The sequence below is a fragment of the Laccaria bicolor genome, genomic scaffold, assembly GCF_000143565.1.
Source record: "Laccaria bicolor S238N-H82 LACBIscaffold_22 genomic scaffold, whole genome shotgun sequence".
NCBI lineage: Eukaryota > Fungi > Basidiomycota > Agaricomycetes > Agaricales > Hydnangiaceae > Laccaria > Laccaria bicolor.
The window spans coordinates 379,096-400,636 of record NW_001889893.1 but is presented as its reverse complement, the minus strand read 5'-3'; the positions used below and the strand labels follow the sequence as shown (position 1 = coordinate 400,636).

The 21,541-nt window shown below is 45.0% G+C and overlaps 4 protein-coding genes across 4 annotated transcripts; 1 reads left to right on the top strand and 3 right to left on the bottom strand.

Moving 5' to 3' along the window:
- Positions 1 to 7,648: 7,648 nt before the first annotated feature.
- Positions 7,649 to 8,971, bottom strand: LACBIDRAFT_329558 (uncharacterized protein; the record flags this gene model as incomplete). The annotated part of the gene is made up of 5 exons (XM_001883621.1): positions 7,649 to 8,227; positions 8,267 to 8,396; positions 8,611 to 8,827; positions 8,853 to 8,893; positions 8,961 to 8,971. The coding sequence occupies 5 exons, from the start codon at positions 8,969 to 8,971 to the stop codon at positions 7,649 to 7,651; spliced, it is 978 nt and encodes a 325-aa protein (XP_001883656.1).
- Positions 8,972 to 14,947: 5,976 nt separating this feature from the next.
- Positions 14,948 to 16,277, bottom strand: LACBIDRAFT_329557 (uncharacterized protein; the record flags this gene model as incomplete). Its single annotated transcript, XM_001883620.1, has 8 exons — positions 14,948 to 14,974; positions 15,019 to 15,033; positions 15,224 to 15,443; positions 15,681 to 15,700; positions 15,816 to 15,882; positions 15,913 to 15,937; positions 16,052 to 16,086; positions 16,222 to 16,277. The coding sequence occupies 8 exons, from the start codon at positions 16,275 to 16,277 to the stop codon at positions 14,948 to 14,950; spliced, it is 465 nt and encodes a 154-aa protein (XP_001883655.1).
- A 1,684-nt stretch (positions 16,278 to 17,961) lies between these two features.
- Positions 17,962 to 18,881, bottom strand: LACBIDRAFT_329556 (uncharacterized protein; the record flags this gene model as incomplete). Its single annotated transcript, XM_001883619.1, has 2 exons — positions 17,962 to 18,497; positions 18,605 to 18,881. The coding sequence occupies 2 exons, from the start codon at positions 18,879 to 18,881 to the stop codon at positions 17,962 to 17,964; spliced, it is 813 nt and encodes a 270-aa protein (XP_001883654.1).
- A 1,316-nt stretch (positions 18,882 to 20,197) lies between these two features.
- On the top strand, positions 20,198 to 20,888 carry LACBIDRAFT_329555 (uncharacterized protein; the record flags this gene model as incomplete). Its single annotated transcript, XM_001883746.1, has 2 exons — positions 20,198 to 20,389; positions 20,448 to 20,888. The coding sequence occupies 2 exons, from the start codon at positions 20,198 to 20,200 to the stop codon at positions 20,886 to 20,888; spliced, it is 633 nt and encodes a 210-aa protein (XP_001883781.1).
- Between the last annotated feature and the right edge of the window lie 653 nt (positions 20,889 to 21,541).

Sequence of the window (21,541 nt, the reverse complement as noted above, 5' to 3'; positions counted from 1 at the left end):
GTAACCATCAATCATGTTCCTGTCCATAGCCGCACCAACGAACGAGGTATTGGTAACCATGGCCATGTTGGCGTGCATCGAGAATGTGTTCGATATAGTATTCCTCGTTGCCGTCTTCAGTTATTATCGGATCAAGCTCTTCAAAGTGACGCGAGGGGAATAGGGTAGTGTCTGATTCAATGTAAGGAAGGACTTCAGAAGTGTGGAAGGTGGGGCAGATGTTTGGAGAATTTGGTAAATCCAGGGTCACTGTCGAGTGTTCCTTGTCAATGTCAGTAACTGTATATGGTCCATCATATCGTGGCATAAACTTAGCTAATCTCTTCTCATCCTTCGCCTTGTATTCATTGCGTCGGTGAAGAGTGGAGAGACGGACCCAAGAACCTATCGTGAATGGAAATTTCAGCATGCAATGTTTATTAGCTTGGACTGATTGTGAAATCTTAGCTTTCAGGAGGTTATCCTGCACTTCGAAAACATCGGTTTCTAGTTGACAAATGACATGCCACACGTCAATATCGGCAACAGTTGCTGATGATTTAGCAGGTACCAACGGTGGAATAACCTGCAGACTTCGACCGAAACGGAGTTGGAAAGGTGTGAATCCTGTGGACTTGTTAATCATATTCATCATGTCGAATCTAACTCTAGGCAGAGCATGAGCCCATCCCAATTGGTTTCACTCGACATACTACCGCAATGCTTGATTGACAGTTTTGTTTGTTCTTTCACTTGCGCCGTCAGTTTCTGGATGATAGGCAGTTGATAGTTTCAGCTTCACGCCGGTCAGCTTGTGTAGCGCCTTCCAAAACCTAGACGTGAACAATTTATCCCTGTCGGAAACAATGTCAGTGGGTAGGCCGTTCTCGCAGTACCACTTATCAAAGAAAATGAAGGCCAGATCTTCTGCAGTAATGTCTGTCTGAGTGGGAATGAGTTGAATGTCACTGCCTAGGCGATTGGTGAATGTGACCATACAGTTTTTCCCATCATCTTCTGGTAGAGGGCCAATGAAATTGATCGCCACAGAGTCACAGCATTGGTCTGGTACAGGGAGAGGGTGCAGTGGTCCATACAGTTTAGCCGTTGATGACTTGTTGCATTGGCATTTGGGGCACAATGCCACGTAACCTGTTCAAGGTCACAACACATATTGGGCCAGTAGTACGCATTCCTCAGTGAGCCATAGGTTTTGTGAAAACCAAAATGTCCTAAGACATCGTAAGCAAGTGAAAATAACGTTTCGTGAAGATTTCCTGTTTGGGGAATGATCAGTCTGTCACCGATATGCCAGAGATTATCGCGTAGAACCAAGCCTGATATGCTTGATGCCGCTGATGGCAAGGTTTTGCACCAAGTGTCATCTGCATACCCCGCTTTAATGGCATTTAGAAAGGCTCTGTCTGCCATAATTTCTAGAGTTGCGTTGATGGAGTTCAGTGACACATTGCATGCAGATAGTGATTTTGCTGTCCCCCAACTTCCTTGAGGTGAAGGTACCGACAGAGATGCCATGGGACACAGTGTGTCGTCATCTTCACAGAAATCGTATGGATGTCTCATGGCTGCATCTGCGGATGTTGAATCTGCTACAGGCAGGCGGGAGAGGGCATCGGCAATGTTGTTGTCCTCCCCTTTAATGTAGACGATCCTTGCATCATATTGTAAAAGAAATTCCATCCATTTAGTGTTCGCAGGTCCAGTCTACAGGACTGAAAATATACATAGGACTGAACTGGACTGAACCACGGTCCGGTCTTTTTCCAGTTGCAGTTGCCCACATTTGTGGTCAGTCCAGTTGCCAGTTGCCATGTTTTTGTAAATATATAAAAACCGAAAAAGACCGGTTTAGACCGGTTGCAACCGGTCTTTCGTCCCATCACATGCTGGACCTTACCCGTGCACATTTTACTTAATTTTCGGTCCCTGAATCATCAAAAACGGTCAAGAATTGGTTGAGATATGGCCAACAACATTTTTATACGCAATCTGTATGTATGTTCTCTCTGTTTTCACCATATCTCAGTCAAGTCTTGACGGAATTGCTTAAATTTTTGATCAGTCTACGGAGAATTAAAATATCTATCTACGTATGCAATGTACGTGAGGTAATATTTAGTTTCTGTGGTGTAATAAATTTTATAACAAAAGACCGGTCGCAACTGGTCTGGACCGGTCTTTTTCGCGTTGTGGACCGATTAGGACCGGTCCAAAGCGGTCCGGTTGCGGTCCCTCAATATTTGGATCGGTCTAGACCGGTTGCGGTTGCCAGTTGCGTCGTTTTGAGGTAAAAAACTGGACTTAACTGGACCTGCGAACACTACATCCATTGAGCTTGGCGTCGAGACAGGTCTTTCTGGGAATGAAAGTTCTCAAGCGTTTTGTGGTCAGTGTAGATGAGAAAAGGTGAGCCTAAAAGGTCCACTCACCATTTTTTCAATGCACAGATGATTGCCAGAAGTTCCTTTTCGTGTACAGGGTAGTTCAACTCCGCACCTTTGAAGGTCATGGAGTTGAAGGCAATGGGATGGGCGGTCTCCTATGTTTCCCCAAAGGAGAGTACTCCACCTGAGCGCTTATCACTTGCATCAGTGGTTACGAAGATTTTGTGGTCCAGCATTTTAGCAAAATCAATAGTTGTCAAGCACTCATGGCCTGTTACGATCGCTTTGATAGCGTCAAATGCTGTCTGATACCTGGGTGTCCACGATGGAAAGAACTTTTCGGAGTCTTTTGTTGTAAGTTCGGTTAGCACACCTGTGTGATCAGCGAGCGAAGGCAAAAATGCTGCAACATACCGGACGAGGCCCAGGAAGCTATGAGCTTCCGTGGCACTCTTCGGTTTGGGCCAAGACAGAATGCATTCGATTTTTTGTTTGCTAGCTTCAATTCCTTGGGCACTGATGTGGTGTCCCAGTAAATCGATTTCGGTACAGAACAGATGTGTTTTATCTGGGTTGACGTAGAGACGAGCATCACGAAGTGCCTGGAGCACAGCACGGACATTGCACTCATGTTCTTCCAAGGAATTTGACCAGATTATGATGTCGTCCATGTAAATATGACAGATTTTGCCAATCAGTGTGCACAGCATGGCAGTTACTCGCTGTTGGTGGATGGCAGGCGCATTTTTCAGTCCCATCGGCATCACCAGCCATTCATACAACCCAAGGGGGGTGTTAACGGCCGTCAAATGGACATGGTCAGGGTGCATTCTCGTCTGGAAAAAACTGTTTGTCATATCTATCGTTCCCCAGATTTTACCTTTCGCGCAATCACTCAGGATGTCATCTATATGGGGAAGGGGATGAGAATCTGTTACAGTATTTTCATTCAGTTGTCGAAAGTCGTTCACCCACCACGGCAAAACATTTGGGTTAGCCTTTGGCACTATAAATGCTGGTGAAGCGCAAGGTGAAGATGATGGGTGGATACGTCCAGCGTCTAAGTGTTGTTGGATCAGAATTTGCCACACTTCTTTGTATTTACATGGAGACGGGTAAGATCGCGATTTGATCGTTTTTTCTGCATTTTTGATGTTGATTTCTGCATAGATGTCTTCTGGTAGTTTGTCGACGTGCAGTATTGGTTCGAAAACAACTTTGTACTCAGATCTCAGTTTATCTTCGTGTTCTTTCAATGCTTCCATTGCTGCTAGGTTTTCAATTCTTTCACGAATGGCACCGGCCACATCAAAATCTTTAACCTTTTCAGGTGTAAGGTTTAAATGCCTGATCCTGTTGTTACAGACCATCATCAGTTCTGCGAGAACCAACTTTTTATCTGCCTTAGTGTTTTTTATTTGTTCACGGACTTTCAGTTTTGGTGGTGGGGGTGGAGACATGGGTGGCGGATTTAACAAATCATATGAATTCAATTTATCTATGCAGGTACGAGAGGCGTGGTCTGTAACAATCGAGTTGTGGGCGAGCCAGGGCAGTCCAAGAACAACAGGGGCGCAAAGGCCCGGCATAACAATAGCTTTAACGGAGCGTGAAGTCCAAGTGCAGTCTAATGAAGTAAGGGAAAGTTTGACATAATTGTACAATTCGGTTTTTGTTTTGTGGTTGCTGAAGGCGACATCTATGAGTTTGGGTTTAGGCAATCTATACTTTTTCAATCCAAGGCGTTCGACTAGTTCTGGGCAGATAAGGACGAGATGGGCACCATTGTCAATCAGCGTGCGGGTTTTCACTGGAAAGTCTTCAGTTACACTGTGTATCTGACATTCCCAGATTAGGTGTTTGCCACAGATAGGCAGACTCACCTCATGGCGCGAAACATCCCAGTCCTCATCAGAATCCAAGTTGTACTCGCTGGGAGACTTTGGGAGAATAGCGGCCGCCGCAGAAAGTTCATTGTTGGAGTCAACAGGCTCAATTGTCGCGGTAGTAGCGGCGACAGCTTTATTGATGGATTTCGTGGTCGCCTTGGCTTTCTTCGCAGTGGTTATGTTGGCGTTGGTCGACGTCTTGTAACCCTTGCCCGGGGGGAAGCCGTCTGGGCAATTATGCGAACAATGGTCCACGTAGAGTTTGCGACACTTGGTACACCCTCATGATCATTGAGGAGCGCGCGTTCATCATCGGTAAGAGGTGGAAGTTGGACATAAGTGCTGGATGATGCAGAGGAGGAGGAGGCATTGTTTTGGGTGGTATTGGCGCGATGCGACGGTCTGTGTAAGGTGTCGTTGTTTGTGTTCTGTCACTTAGCCTGGCACTGAAGAATGGTCTCTTCAATTAATTTGTGCTGGCGTTTTGTTTCAACCATGTGAGCTTCGTCAAGAAGGCGAACAGCTGTGACCCAAGATTTGAAGTTCTTGTCTTTGCGAGCTTCACTGTGTCTGACCTTTGCCTTGAGATCGTCGTCAAGGTGTGCTTCTAAGTGATTACAGAGGGATGCATCATCAAGTGCAGACGATGTGCCTCGCAAGAGGCAGTTTAACTTCAGCAGTTGTTGGGACCAGTTCCAAAAGGTCATCTTAGAGTTCACCAGCGTGGATGTAAGGATTTCGTTGCGCACAAGGTCTTCCCAATCAGGGGGAAGGTAATTCATACGCATTTCGGCCATGAAGTCAGCAAAGGGAAGAGCCACGATGCACGTATGATGCACGGCAATCCAATCACGAATACAGAGGTCTTTGATGCCAGGTATAATCATAGTAACCTGCTTGTCTGCAGGGATGGACTTGGAGACAAAGAAATCTAGGGCTGCATTTTCAAAATCCATCATTACCACAGGTGAAACGTCACCCTGGGTTAGGATGGGTGCCTTGGAGCTGGTAGGTTCCACTTCAGTCACCCACTACCAACTGACTATTAGTCATGCAAACTCCACGTAAGTTACATGACTAAATGTCATGGACCATATCTATATTCTAGATATATATGGGTCCTAGAAAGCCCTGAAATCTAAAATATATTCTTGAGACATGGACCCTGAAATGTCACACAAAAATTATAATGTCTGTGTCACACCTCCAAAATATATTTTGCAAGTGAAATGCAGTCAGGATATATTTTTGGTGAGTGGACCCTGAAATGTTACTGTCACACCTTAGAAATATATTTTTGCCCTGTCTTGGCCTTAGGATATATTTTGTGAAACAAATGTGGTAAGGATATATTTTTCTGGTCTGTAGAGGTGTCAGGGGTCCTAGTTTCAGCAAAAAACTTGTGATTTTTTTGCTGTCTGGGGTATATATTCTGGAAGATTCTGCAATGATTTCCAGAGGTTTTGGCACTATGGCTGGTTTGTGCTCCCAGTATGTAGACACCTGTTATAGTACCTCCATATGCCCTTAGTAATCTCTATTTCCCTCTCATCCAATTCCTCTATCTAACAAGTTCATTGGATTCTATTATGTACATAAGCATGTTGGATCTAGTCATGTAGTGTGTATATACCCAAATTCAATGTGTCTTCATATGCTGTATGTGCAACACATCTGCTTGACAGTGTTTGGCAAACAAAGCTTATACTAACAAATACTTGTAAACTAAACAAGGGCAATAGTAGTCACTCGAAGGTCTTGGAAGATTCTAAGACCTTCTTCGAGTATCTAGAAAAACAAGTAGGAGTATATAACATGTTCGTACTTTAGAATAAAGACACTCCTTTTACCCATATAAACTTCATGTGAACTTAAGCAGATTAAGTGCAACTTGATATAAGTACTTGGTAAAGCTACATGCTATCAAATACTTAAGTCCGAAACATTAATGTCTTAGTACTAACGTCTCCGACACAAGTCGCTTCATCAATGTTAAGCATACACACCATCAAACGTATAAGGTACAACTCATGTTTAGGATTCACATGACCTAAGGTATACATACTATCACGTACTCAACTCAACTATCAACCTCATTCATACAAATCAGGTTAAGTAGTAAGTTCTCCTAAGATTCTAAATTACTAACTATTCTGTATTCACAGGAATACAGCAATGTCCAAGTCAAAGAACTCTAACAACACCAATAAGAGGCATCAATAGCATTGAGTTGCTCAAGTATCATCCACTTCCAATCACACTATGAATACAGTTCACATTACAGATTCATCCTCTGACAAATTTGGGCATCAATGACATATGTGATTCACGATGAAGCTATTCAGTCCAAGATTCTGGAGTTGCATAAGTATTATCCACTTCAACACCATGGATACAGTTCACACCATGGAATTTTTTAGCTGCTTAGAAATCCCCTCCACCTCTGCCTCTACTTCAGCTCTGAGATCTCCAGTTGCACCTTATCTTCATACCCCACCAACATCTGTATTACCATCTGCTGCTAGTCAAACCCCTGCATGTGATATCAAACATCTCTCCCAACCCAGTTTCAAAAACATTACCATCCCCTGACAGTCAAGCCTCCACATGTGATATCAAACATCTCTTCCACCCCACTTTCAAAAACAAGAGTTCACCAAGTTCTTTGTTGTTTCTCTCCTTCTCTCCCTCTCTCCCTCTCCTCTCCCTCCCTTCCTTTCTCTTTCTCTTGACTCTTGAAAATTTGTGGACAACCAATTCTGTTCTCCTCTGACAAATTCTATTCACCATGTCACAATAGGGGGTCACACATATCTTTCCACTAAATCCTGAACCAACTCTATTTTTCAACCATATCATGAATCCAAATACATAATTTCTGAACTATATCAATATGTTAATTAGATGCTGAAGCAAGATATACTTATCAACAATATCCTGAATCAAGATACATCATTTTACAAGTATATCTTGAATTTTCCCACTACATTCTCAACCCAGATTTATTTTTAAACTATATCCTGAATCAGGATATATCTTTCAACTATATCTTCAACCAGGAGATATTCACAAGACATATATTCCAACTATATCTTGAACCAGGATATATTTTCAACAAGATATTGAACCAGGATATATTTTCAACAAGATATTGAACCAGGATATATTACCAATATATATTCTTAAGTTATATCCTGACCCAGGATATATCATATATCAAGCTGGGGTATCATTCCTTTCTATTGATATCCATCCAAAACATATTCATAAACTTATCATCCTTGACTATAGTGGCAGAATATGGGTAGGGAGTTAGACAGAAGAAAAATGTTTATTGCAATAGAACTACATAGATTTATATAACTATATTGAGTATTAAGGAAAGGGAAGAGGGTGGGAGTGAGGGAGGGGGGAAAGGAGTGAGGGAGGGGGGACAGGAGTGAGGGAGGGGGGAAGAAGGGAGTGAGGAAAGGGAGAGGGAGGGATTGCAGAGAGGGAGGGAGTGCAGAGAGGGAGAGAGTGCAGAGAGGGAGGGACTGCAGAGAGGGAGGGACTGAGGAAGGGGGGGAGGGAGTGATGGAGGGGGTTGGGTGGGAGTGATAGAGTTAGAGGTGGGGGGTACTTACTATATCCAATATAAACCAAAGACGACGACGTTCTCGTCGTCATCGTCGTCCCACACTCGTGGGGTCCTTCGTGTGGTAGTGGGCGCTCGTCGCCATTCATCGATGGTGGTGCAGCGCTCACGAACTGGTGAGTGGGCGCCCGTCGTGCTTCGTCGATGGTGGTGGTGTGTGGACGCTGGTCGTCCTCGGCGTATCTTCGCCATCGTCCGTCCATCGTTTGTTGTCCGCGTTGTCGTCCTTGCATCACGTTGCACGGTGACGTGGCTGCCAATGAGCGGCATGCCCTCCCTTGGGGAGGGGTGACGTGGGAGGTGCCAGTGACCGTGCACTGCGGAGTGGGCAGTCAATGGTCGTGGTGGGCGCTCACGGAGTCGTGGATGGGCGCTTGTCGACCTTCGTCAAAGGTCGTGGTGGGCACTCGTGAAGTCGTGGGTGGGCGCTCTTCGCCCTTTGTTGAGTTGCTGTCCAGTCGTGTGGTCGTGAGCACTCGTGGACACCTGCTGAGGATCCTCGTGGGCGCTCACGAAGTGGAGGGTGGGTGCTCGTGGCCATTCGTCAATGGGTGTGGTGGCTTGTCGTGCTTCGTCGATGGTCGCCGTGGGCACTCACAAAGTCATGGGTGGGTGCTCTTCACCCTTCGTCGAGTTACTGGCCCGTCATGTGGTCGTGAGCCCTTGTCGACGCCCGCTGAGGATCCTAGTGGGCGCTCACGAAGCGGAGGGTGGGCACTTGTGGCCATTTGTCAATGGGCGAGGAGGGTGCGTGCTCAGGTCGAATCGTCGGTGGCTTTGCTGGGCCCTCGTGCCTTGTCTGCGATGGTGGATGGTCGTTGTGGTCGTCGTCGGCGAAGTTGTTGGTCTTGACAAGTCTTGACGTGGTTGTTTGATGAAAGATTTGGCAAACATGACGTAGCCAAACAAAACCACATCTTAACAATGCATAGTAACACGTACAGTAGAACAAAGGACATAGCAGAAGGTTCCATAACCTTCCTCTAAGATTATCAATAGATGTATTTAACTTGTCTGTAAAGTAAGATAGAATCAATCCTTACTTTTTACCCCAAAGCCATTGTGTGACTTAAGATCTTGAGACAAGGCTAAGTAGTGACTATATTAAGTATCACTATTAGGCAAACTACTTGTTTTCAAAACTCTGCAGTGTTCGCTTTTTGGGCCTACAAAAAATTGTATTCTCCTCCTTTATCATTACAAAGACTTGTAGTACTAGCTTTTGACACTACAGAAATTATAGTCCCCCCTTTTTTGAATACAAAAGCTTCTACTGTTCGCTTTTTCATTATGAAATTTTGTAGAACCAGCTTCAAACCAGCTTTTTGAGACAATAAAAGTTTGTAGTCTCAGATCTTAGAACTAGAAATGTAGTGTCCACATTTCAGACTACAAAGATATGTACTGTGTCCTTGACTTTGAGTAAGTACATGTGGACATAGTTCAATGTTTCAGAGTAGTCACATAGCTCTCCATCATTCAACCTTTGTACCCTCCCTAGATTTATGGTTAAGTATGACCTAGATATCTACTCCTTGTCTGTAGCCAATCTTGAAATCATCTATTGGAGGGGTTGAATTTTCTGACATCTCAGTGTCAGAGTCCTGTCTTTCTATTTTGTTCCTTTGTCATAGTCAGATGGAGGGTACAAAGACTGAATGATATAGAGCTATGTGGCTCAAGTCACCTTCTCTAACATTAAACTATATCCTCATTACAAACTTTTGTAGTCCTAAGATCCTGAGACTACTAAATTGTAGTCTCAAAAAGCTGGTTCTACAAAATTTTATAATGAAAAAGCAGACAGTAAAAGCTTTTGTAATGAAACAAGAGGAAACTAAATTTTTTGTAGTCTCAAAACCTGGTACTACAAGTCTTTGTAATGATAAAAGAGGAGAATACAAATTTTTGTAGGCCCAAAAAGCGAACACTACAAAGTTTTGTAATGAAAAAATTTGGAAAAAATGCAAATTTTGAAAAATAGACACTACAAATTTTTCTCTTTCCAAAGAGCATACAATACAAATCTCTGTAATGAATACAGGGCTACCTAACAGACCACAAAATTTAACTAGAGACAGAGGGCGCGCTACAGATTTGGGCGGGAGCCTGAACTTGAATGTTGATGCGAACGTCACACGCTGTGACTTTGTGACATTACTATTCCACATCAACCTGACTTCCACCTCACGCGAACCCACCACAAACCAAACGACTGCCAGCAATGACCACAACCACAACAACGGCCATAACACCTGGTGAACGATGACCAGTGCCCATACAAACGACGACACGTCGCCCGCATACCACATCAAGTAACCACCACCAGCACAAACGATCCTGGCCGCCCACGAAAACAACGACCACCGCCCATGCAAACAACGACCAGCGCCCACGAAAATCAACGAGCGCCCACGGAAATCAACGATCGGCGCACCCCCACGGCCCCAGGTCTATGAAGGAGCAACATGGCCAGTATGCGACACACCTGGACGAGGGACAACGACAACGACAGTTACGTCATCGTCGTCGTCATTTTACATTGGACACAAAGGGACATGAGGGACAATGACAATGACAACGTCGTCGTCGTCGTTTTCTATCCAATACGGTAAGCACCCCACTGCCTCTATCATCGCGCATAGAACTAACACAGGCCCACCACCGTCGACTGCCCACTCCACCAGTGGGCAGTCGACAGCTAGTACCTCTCACGTCACCCCTCCCCAAAGGGAAGGGCATGCCGCCTGCCGACCGCATGCAACGATGGAAGAACGACAATGATGGCCAACAAACGACGGACGGACGATGACAAAAACATGCTGAGCGCCCACCACCATGAAGACATGCCGAGTGCCCACCACCATGAAGACGCTGATACGCGTTGCACAGGGATGAACGTGAAAGTGCGAAACACGCAAACAAGGATCAAGTGCGTCGGGGAAAACCCTAAAACACCTAACACTCACTCACACACACACACACACACACACACTATCACAATCTCGGTGCAAGAGTTCGAGGGCCTTTGGTATTAAGAAATACCACTTTTGTCTTCTTAGGTTTTAAGTCTCAAGAGATTTCGTCTCAAAACGGGTTTTTATTATAAGGTGTGGTTTAGAATAGTTCAATAGAACAAAGTATGTCTTTCTGGGAACTTGGTCTCTTAAATGCAAAGTTCTTTGATCACAGTTTCTTTTATTAACACAAAACATGACTTCAATTGACTTTTATGACTCCCATGAGTTTTTATTATGTCACTACGCTCCGAAACTAAGGGTACGAGTACGCTGTCTCGTCTAAATGATACTGTGTTTTTAAAACCTCTTATTCAAAAGTCTCCAAGTAAGTTGACTCCCAAGCACACTGGCTTCGTTCACACTGTACTTTTCTGACCACGAAGAAATCTCCTTTAATTGATTACAACTGTCCACCTCCTAAGTCTCTACTTGGAGTGCAACTAGCTGGTCAATGGGGGACAATTGCTTGCCTTTTAACCTGCCAGCGCGCTCCTTATATACTCCAGGAACCCCTATCTACGTTTTACATGTGTTTTAATGCGGGATACTTCGGTCCAAATTACAAATATGAAATTTAATGAACGTGTGGTATATTTTGTAGTCTATCTCTGTGAACACTACAGATTTTGTAGTGTCACGTCTTTCATTTTCAAACACATCAGTGTTTGATGCGTACGCGGAGTTAGCCGACATAGCTATTCTTAGCTTGGCATGATCTCGCGTGTTTCTTTCTATGGCCCGGTTTACCGGTTTGACAGATGACATCACAAAATGATTAACATTTCCTGATGCGTTGATGCACATGCGTACGTGTTTACCAATAGTCTTTGGCCTTCTGTCGTTTCCGAGTTTTTAATTAAAATGCCTTGTCTTGGCTTGTCTTTTCATTACGGAGGTCGGGAGACACTCCGAAGGTGTTTTCAAATGTCTTTCTTAATTGTCAGGGGGTTCTTATTATATTTCATATAATAGAATGTGTCTTTTTCTTATGTTTGTACTTGTGACGTTCAGACGCATCAGTCTTTGATGTGTACGCGGGAATCGCCGTACATGACTTTCTGAATGGCTGTGAGCCACGCTAAGTCTTCGTATGTTTACTACCTAGGCGTAGTTTAGTCTTTCAATGTTTCAGACATGCCGTTTAGGTGTCTATGTTGTCTTTTCTGTATTTCTTGTATAAGCACAAGTTTTCACAATAAATCCATTATGTGTTTCTAAACCCTTTAGTAGTAATGCAATTCTTCTCCCTGTGTTGGGTGTTTACTCTAGAACCTCTTTGTGCTCTATTTCATGGTAGGTGAATTTTAGATAGGATCCAAGTATAATGTCACGACGCGTACTGCTGCCAGTTCCAAAGCCTTTGTCCTATTTTCAGATTCCACGCATTTGCATTTTTAGTCAACTGCGCTGGGTATGCGCATTGACTCTTTGTATCATTGCAATTGTATGTAGTGTATTTATTAGAGATGACCTTTATTGGTAAAATCGTTAAAATTGAATTTTATACGGGTGAAATGGTTTCATCCGTATCAACATGCTGGGCGCCCACCCTACCAACGAAGATGAGTGCCCACCAACACCACCGATAAACGGCGACAACTGCCTTCCCACTCCCTCCCCATTCCCTCCCTCTCTCCCTCTGTCCCCCATTCCCTCCCTCTGTCCCCCATTCCCTCCCTCTGTCCCCATTCCTATCCCTCCCTCTCTCCCCCATTCTCTCATTCCCTCCCCCATTCCCTCCCCTATTCCCTCACTGCCTCTCCCATTACCTCACTGCCTCCCCCTCTCCCTCTCCCTCACTCTCTCACCCTCTTCCTCACTGCACACCACTCCCTGCCCCTCTCCCTCACTGGCCAGCACTCCCCCTCTCTCTCATTGCTCCCCCTCTCTCTCATTGCCTGCCACCCCTCCCTCATTGCCTATAACCCCTTCCCCCTCCATCATTGCCTACCACCCCTTTCCCCCTTGTTGCCCACCAACCCCCACGCCCCCTCCCTCACTCCCTCCCCTTCTCTTTGTTCCTTTATTTAATAGTCCCTGTAGTAATGTAAATTCATGGAGTTATATTCAATAAATTGCACCTCTCTCTGCCTTCTGCAAGATATGTCTAAAAATACATCTTGGTAATTTATCCTGGTTCAAGATCAAGTTGAAAGATATGTCCCAGTCCAGGATAATATCCTGGTTGAAGATATAGTTTAAAAATATATCTTGGTAATATATTCTGGTTCAAGATATAGTTTAAAAATATATCTTGTTAATATATCCTGGTTTAGGATATAGTTGAGAAATATATCTTGATTCAGAATGTAGTGGGAAAATATAGGATATAGTTGAGAAATAATGTATGTTGATTCAGCATATAGTGAATTTAGTGGAAAGATATATCTTGGTTCGAGATCTAGTTATCAAATACATTCTTCCACAATGTATATATGCCAAATATATACCTTGCAGTAGCATTGATTCTGATGACTGGATATATACTCCCAAAATATATATCTTCCAACAAATATTCTTTCATGATATTGATGCAAAAAATATATTTTGTAACAAACATCTCTTATTGAGCCCCACTCCTTGAGTACTGCATACTACACTGTAGATTAGGTTGAGCTTTGAGAACTTACTCAACTTCTTTATTGAGCAAAGTCATCCTCTCAGTGGGATGTCAATTTGCCAAACACAGCATTGAAAAGGAAAACTGGCAAGTTGGTTGTTGGGGTATTTGGAGGGGAAAGCTGGATGTTCCTCTCACTAAACCAAAGTGATGGAGTTGTTCATGGAAGGGGGTGTGGTGAAATATCTTCAAGGTAGCACAGCACTATTTAGAGGATGGTTCCAGACAATTCAAAACTTGTTAACAAACAAGCTCTCATATGACGCCACCATGTCTTAACCTGAGGAAGAGGTCAATCATAACTTGACAAGAGAGTATCCCCCTCTTCTGAAACAAGCAGAAGGTGAACCTCCAAGATGGGATGTCCATTTGCCAGACACATCAGCAATGGATGTCATGGAAGGGGGTGTAGCAAAATAGCTTCAAGGTAGCAGCACAGTGCTGTCTTGAGGACAATTTCAGATGTTTCCAAACTTGTTGATAAAGAAGCACTCATATAACACTGCCATGTAAGAAGTCAATGATAAGTCAACAAGAGAGTGTCACCCTCTTTCGAACCAAGGAGAAGTTGAACCTTCAAAATGGGATGTCAATTTGCTAGACAGATCAGCATTGTATGTTATGGAAGGGGATGTGGTGAAATGGCTTCAAGATAGCAGCACAGTGCAGTCTTGACAACAGTTACAGATGTTTCCAAACTTATTGATAAAGAAGCACTCATATGACATCACCATGTCCCCACCTGAGGAAGAAGTCAATCATAAGTTGAGAAGAGAGTATCACCCTCTTCCAAAACAAGCAGAAGTCGAACCTTCAAGATGGGATGTTGATTTGCCAGACAGATCAGCATTGGATGTTATAGAAGAGGGTGTAGTGAATTAGCTGACTGGGAGGACAGTTTCAGGTGTTTTCCAATAAGAAAGTTTTGAAAAATCAATAATGCAAACTGTATCCATACTTGAGCAATTCAGGAACCTTGGAGTGAATAGGTTTAAGGTAGATCACAGATGCTATTGATGCCCCTTATTGCTACCTACATACTGGGAGCACAAACCAGACATAGTGCCAAAAACCCTGGAAATCATTGCAGAATCTCCCAGAATATATACCCCAGACAGCAAAAAAATCACAAGTTTTTTGCTGAAACTAGGACCCCTGACACCTCTACAGACCAGAAAAATATATCCTTACCACATTTGTTTTACAAAATATATCCTAAGGCCAAGACAGGGCAAAAATATATTTCTAAGGTGTGACAGTAACATTTCAGGGTCCACTCACCAAAAATATATCCTGACTGCATTTCACTTGCAAAATATATTTTGGAGGTGTGACACAGACATTATAATTTTTGTGTGACATTTCAGGGTCCATGTCTCAAGAATATATTTTAGATTTCAGGGCTTTCTAGGACCCATATATATCTAGAATACAGATATGGTCCATGACATTTAGTCATGTAACTTACGTGGAGTTTGCATGACTAATAGTCAGTTGGTAGTGGGTGACTGAAGTGCTCATGGGATGCAAATGGGAGGCGCTATGTTGACGGATGCCTGATACGTGTCCCCTAGAGACTGGTGATCCTGATATTTTAACTCATCGAATCAGTACCTACCTTACTACCCTGACCACGTTCACTTTCACCGCCCCTTCGACAGCATTCAACACACATAGCTGTCTGGGTCCGCATTGTTGTCATTGGGTGTTGTCGTTGGGCACATCAAGCAATTAGACCCTGACATGGATTGTGAAGTGTTCACTCTGAACTTCTCACATAGCTGAAGCCAAGAGGGAAGGAGGAGGCAAGAATGGGTGGATCTGGGATCAACACCCATAAGTGAGCAATGAGCAGTTACAAGATACTCAGCTGGCCCAACATGATTATGCATACTGTAGGAAGTACAGATATACAAAGCACTACATGTAGTGCAAGAGGATGGCAAGACTGCTGACAAGATGGTGGTTCAAGACAAAAGATCAATATATTATGTAAGATATCCAAATCTAGCTATATACCACTGTTTGACTATGGCCCAAGGGGGGAGCACAATTTTAATTTAGTATATCACGTTGATTTTTTTCGTAAGGCCACTATGGCTGGACTAACCAACCAGGCGTGTGAATAACCATCCATATATAGGTAAATTCTATAAATAGGTAACATATTTTGGGTGTCATTTGATGTCAGCCACTCTACACTGCACGCCTTTGTTTGCCGCCCCTTCTTCTGCTTCTCTCCATGCTCTTGCATGGGTCACAAACCCAGTTGTTGATACCATGATCCAGTCCAACACATGAAAGGTGGTCCGCATAGTCAGTGGTGAGTAGGCTGAAATGACGCGAAAAGAAAATGACTTACCCACAATGTCTCACAGCCTTTTCGTCTGCAGATAATTATTCTGCCTTACAGTTTCATTGTCTCAAATATCATTTTCAATCTATATCATATACCAGGCTTCTTAGAATGAATTAGTATTCTAAGTGCAGATAGCACATACTGGTTCTGGCAGGGTTATCCTGGAAAATATCCCACCTGTAATTGAGGAGAGCTCGTCAAATGCCTCAGAGAGTGCACCAGTCTAATCTAAGCTCATCCGGCCTGCAAATTACCTGAATTCGGTACTTAAAATTAAAAAAATTTAACAGCCTGGCGGCTGGACTAACCAACCAACCCCATATGGCAGATTCAAATCCCGCTCCCCCCTTGCTATGGCCTCTGGGCATTCCCTTCCAATCCTATATCACAAAGCCCCCCAATGTCCAGAGGGCATGTAAGGAAAACAATGGTGGGGAAGAATAATAGAATAGAAATCCTCTTGCCCCCCAGAGTGAATATCAGGATAAAATGAGACCAAAAGGTAGCAAAGCAAAGAAGATGAATAAAAGAAAGAAAAAATTTGGCCCCAAATAATTTCCTATCTGAAAAGCTGGTCACTGCAAGCTCCCAGCTTAACCCAGAAATACCCATATGATCCTCCCATTCTCTCTTCAGTGATGTATAACCATGAGTACTGGGAAACCATGCAAGTGGATGGCTTCCAGGTCATCCATCCCAACTCCATTGCCTTTCCCCATCACGATGGTGTAGCATGCTTCCATCATACTTGTGGTCTGGGTATAAGGCATGTATAGTGTGATAGAGGCTTGCACCTCTCCACTCAGATCGTTGATCCCAACTCAACTCCCTCTACCCATCAAGATGATGTAGCTTGCTTCCATTGTGGTGTGTGGTCTGGATGTGGGGAGTATGTAATGGGATAGAGGCTTGCACCTCTCCTCCCATCTTCCACCTATACTCCCATACAGCCCCCCACTTTTCCAGTGTGCGAATCTCAAGAATCAAGCCAGGGAGGATAGAGGCGAAGAGATCGTGCAGTGGAAAATTACAAGCCGTGATCCTAAGTTGGTGTCAGAGTAGGTAGAGGTGGTGCCAGTTGGGTAGGAATGATAAGAGGTTGAAGGAAAGGGGGAGAAAAAAAATATGTTGTCATAAATCTTGCCCCCCAGAGTGGACACAGGCCATGCAACACACACACAGCAATCTGTAAGGTTACCATGATTGAAGAAGAGTCCGCCGCGTAACGCGCGAGCAGCAACTCCTCAACACTGATCCACCGCAAAACATGCGAGCTGCAATCAGGAGCCAGAAGGTTACCATGATTGAAGAAGAGTCCGCCGCATAATGCGCGAGCAGCAACTCCTCAACACTGATCCGCCACGAAACACACGAGCAGCAATCAGTACTTCTGAGGGACCCAGAAGGTTACCATGATTGAAGAAGAGTCCGCCGCGTAATGTGCGAGCTGCAACTCCTCAACACTGATCCGCCGCGCAACGCGCGAGCAGCAATCAGCCTTCTGAGGGAGCCAGAAGGTTACCATGACTGAAGAAGAGTCCGCCGCGTAATGTGCGAGCAGCAACTCTCAACCAGTTGAGGTGTTTCCCCTGCCCATAAGAGTCCTCCAATCAAGTCTTATCACCCCAAATAGAGGGGAGATCCTGAGGTAGCCAAAAATGTGTTCGAGCATAGCGTAGTGATTTCTGGCCCGTTCCTGGAGATCAAATACCCGTTCGAAAGCTACGAACTACGCCTTTCCAACGGTATAACTCGCGTATCGTGACGAGCTGTGGTTGTCGAGATAGAGAGGTAATACCCAGAAACTGCAGTTCTGGAGTAAATGCATACTGCAGACCAGGCTGTTGTCCGTTATCGACGTGAATAGGTGCGTCGGAAAGGTACGATTCAGACGTTTAAAATGGGCTATAGAACGTCCGATGCGAGCAGGTGATGACAATAGGAATGGGGAAATGGTTGTTGAAGAGATGGCACTGTAACACAAGGACCGCTCGTCCGTTTGACGCGTATAAGGGCTTCCCAGAAGCGCATTGACCGTGGCTTCAAAACGAACTAAAGAACGAAAGGGGCGACGAAGATCTCGCCGAGAACAGACGAGATATGTTCATCTTGGCCATAACAGGCTGAACTAGGCGAAGCGCCGCCAATAGGTGACCGTTTGGCGAGTTCAGGGAGTCCAAAGAAAGGTGTGAATGAGGGCTGTCCAACGCAAAAAAGATGAGAGCGATCTGAGCGTCGGTCGGCGAGATATGACATGAACAAGTCCCCTGTAAATGGTTGTTGGAGGGATGGCACTGTAACACAAGAACCGCCCGTCCGTTTGACGCGTATAAGGGCTTCCCAGAAGCGCATTGACCGTGGCTTCAAAACGAACCAAAGAACGAAAGGAACGACGAGGATCTCGCCGAGAGCGGACGAGATATGTTCATTTTGGCCATGCCAGGTTGAACTAGGCGAAGCGCCGCCAATAGGTGACCGTTTGGCGAGTTCAGGGGGTCCAAAGAAAGGTGTGAATGAGGGCTGCCCAACGCAAAAAAGACGAGAGCGATCGGGGCGTCGGTCGGCGAGATATGACATGAACAAGTCCCCTGTGAATGGTTGTTGGAGGGATGGCACTGTAACACAAGAACCGCCCGTCCGTTTGACGCGTATAAGGGCTTCCCAGAAGCGCATTGACCGTGGCTTCAAAACGAACCAAAGAACGTAACCGGAACGACGAAGATCTCGCCGAGAACGGACGAAATATGTTCATCTTGGTCATGCCAGGCTGAACTAGGCGAAGCGCCGCCAATAGGTGACCGTTTGGCGAGTTCAGGGGGTCCAAAGAAAGGTGTGAATGAGGGCTTCCCAGCGCAAAAGAGACGAGAGCAATCGGGGCGTCGGTTGGTGAGATATGATGTGAATAAGTCCCATGTGAATGATGTCCCATCAACCCCATCCAACCCAAAACCACTCCAAACCCTTCTAATCATTCAGAAACCAAGAAGAGCCATTCCAGGGAGTTCACAGAAAAGTAAGGAGGATGAGAATACTCATTCCTCAAACAAGAAAAGAGCAAAGATTGGGAGAGAAGCATAGTAGGGCATAGCACATAATTTCCAGAGCAGCAGACTGAACTGGAGGGATGTCAATGAACATCTAGCTGTTCTTGAGAGGCCTAGATGCTAAAAGACAAGGGAGATGGTTGAGGAACAGGTGGAGTCTGAGAGACAGTGAAGCAGCGCAAAGCAGCAGGCAACACTGGTTGTGGGCAACCTCCTCACCAAGTCAATGGTCGCGTAGTCGCGGAATCCAGACATAGGTGAATAGGAACTCTCCTCACCGTAGGCTTTAGGCCGCGTAGTCGCGAAATCCCAAAGCCCAGCTGCTCAGAGTCAGTGCAGCACCCCAATCGAACAAACCTCAACCAGCTGTGCAAGCACAAGCTATAGTCAATGGTTCATCCAACTGAAGGATGGATGAGCCCTTTCACATGAAGTAATAAGCCCGCCGCGAAGTGCGCGAGCTGCAGCTACCATCCATGCTAAGGTTCCTCCTGTGATGAGCTGGCACATTCCCACAACTCTCCAGCTCTCCCTCTACCAAGAAATGCAGACTTCAACCATGCTTTGGTGAAGTCCGCGGTGCCCCCACCATTGTGAAGCGTTCACTCTGAACTTCTCACATAGCTGAAGCCAAGAGGGAAGGAGGAGGCAAGAATGGGTGGATCTGGGATCAACACCCATAAGTGAGCAATGAGCAGTTACAAGATACTCAGCTGGCCCAACATGATTATGCATACTGTAGGAAGTACAGATATACAAAGCACTACATGTAGTGCAAGAGGATGGCAAGACTGCTGACAAGATGGTGGTTCAAGACAAAAGATCAATATATTATGTAAGATATCCAAATCTAGCTATATACCACTGTTTGACTATGGCCTCTGGGCATTCCCTTCCAATCCTATATCACATGGATCTTGCCTCCGTCAAACACTGTGTGAAGAGAACCGTCGAGTCTGGTATGGTGGATGGAGGACAACTGAAATGGATTTAATGGAGCATCGAAAGTCATCGCGGTCAGTGAGAAGAACGACCACTCGACAGATCTGTCACTGTGGAGTATAGTAAGAAGTAGTGGAAGTGGAAGTTAGAAATGGGAGTGGAAGTCGTCATGGAGTGGAACTTGCCTGAGTGGAAGTCATGAGTGGAAGTCAATTGTGACTTCCACTCCATCATTGTCGGCAATATCCGAGCACTCCCTGACGCCGTGCCCTGTCCCGCCCCATTCCCTAATTGAGTGAACTATGAATCTGGCCATGGCAACAGGCCACTGGTGGCCACAAATCAACACTGTAGGGTATATAGCTCTTGTCATGACAATACTACTAGTTTTCTCTTCCACCCCCATTTACTACACACCAATGGACAACCCTCTCCAGATTACACAGCTCCTCGAATCAGTGGGAGCTGATCTCGTTAATGAGTACATCAGGGAGGTGAGTCTATAAGATCAACTTGAACTAGTACTGAGATGCTTAAATGGTATTCTGCTAGATATTTCCGACACCTGTCATCGCGTCTGCGTGGCACAAAATTGGAAATGCCCCAGACTGGATTGATATGCATGCTTTCATGGGCTGGATGAGCCGCCGTCTTCAGTCACAGCCAAAATCCCAATCCACCCCCACATCTTCTCAATGCATTAAACGGGAGCCTATCGCCCTGACTTCAATCATCAAATGCAAGCCAGATATAATTAGTCTTACCGATTCTGATGGCTCCGATGTTATTGAATCTGTCGGTGCGCCTTCCTGGGCCACCCTTGCTCCTCAGCGACATCGCAAAGCCTCCTCCATGGGAAAGAAAAGGCCTCGAAAATCATCTCCCATTGATTCTGAAGGCTCTGACTGTGAAGTACTTGACAAGCCTTCTACTGCTGCACCACCATGGCGTCATCGTAAAACAGCTCCATCCCAGAAGAAACATAGGATTTGAAAAGGTTCTTCCTCTGAGGAGGAGAATGAATATATCAAAATTACATGACAACTCAAAGTGAAGAACCTTGTTACTCTCACGGAACTTCCAAAAACTTGGACTGTTCCGAGGCCCGAAGACGACATCGCATATCTCCTTGACCTCAGTGATGATACTTGCATATGGGAAGATGAATCAGGCAAAGCTCTATCTATGGCAGCCATTCTCAAGAGCGAGGTGCTTTTCACAACATTTATTTCAAGCACTTTAAACTAATTTTCTTTACTAAATTAGGACCAGGATTCGTGGGGTGGTGGGAGCTGTGGTTCTATCAAACCGGCAAAGACACCAAAGGTCATCCCGCTTGATAACCAGCCCTGTCAATATGCGGAGCACCATTGTTAGGGGGTCTACCACTGTAGTGAGATTGATCCCAAGGGGGTGGCGGAACGTGGACAGTACTTTACCATCCCCCACATAATCCACATGGACTCCACTGGATTCCACTGGATTCCACTGGATTCCACTGGACTTCACTACATACTGGCAATATCCACAAAACTGGACTCCACTGGACTCCCAGCACAAAACTGGACTGGACTGGACTGCAAATCACAAAACTGGACTCCACTGGACTCTCCCAACACAAAACTGGACTGGACTGGACTGCCACA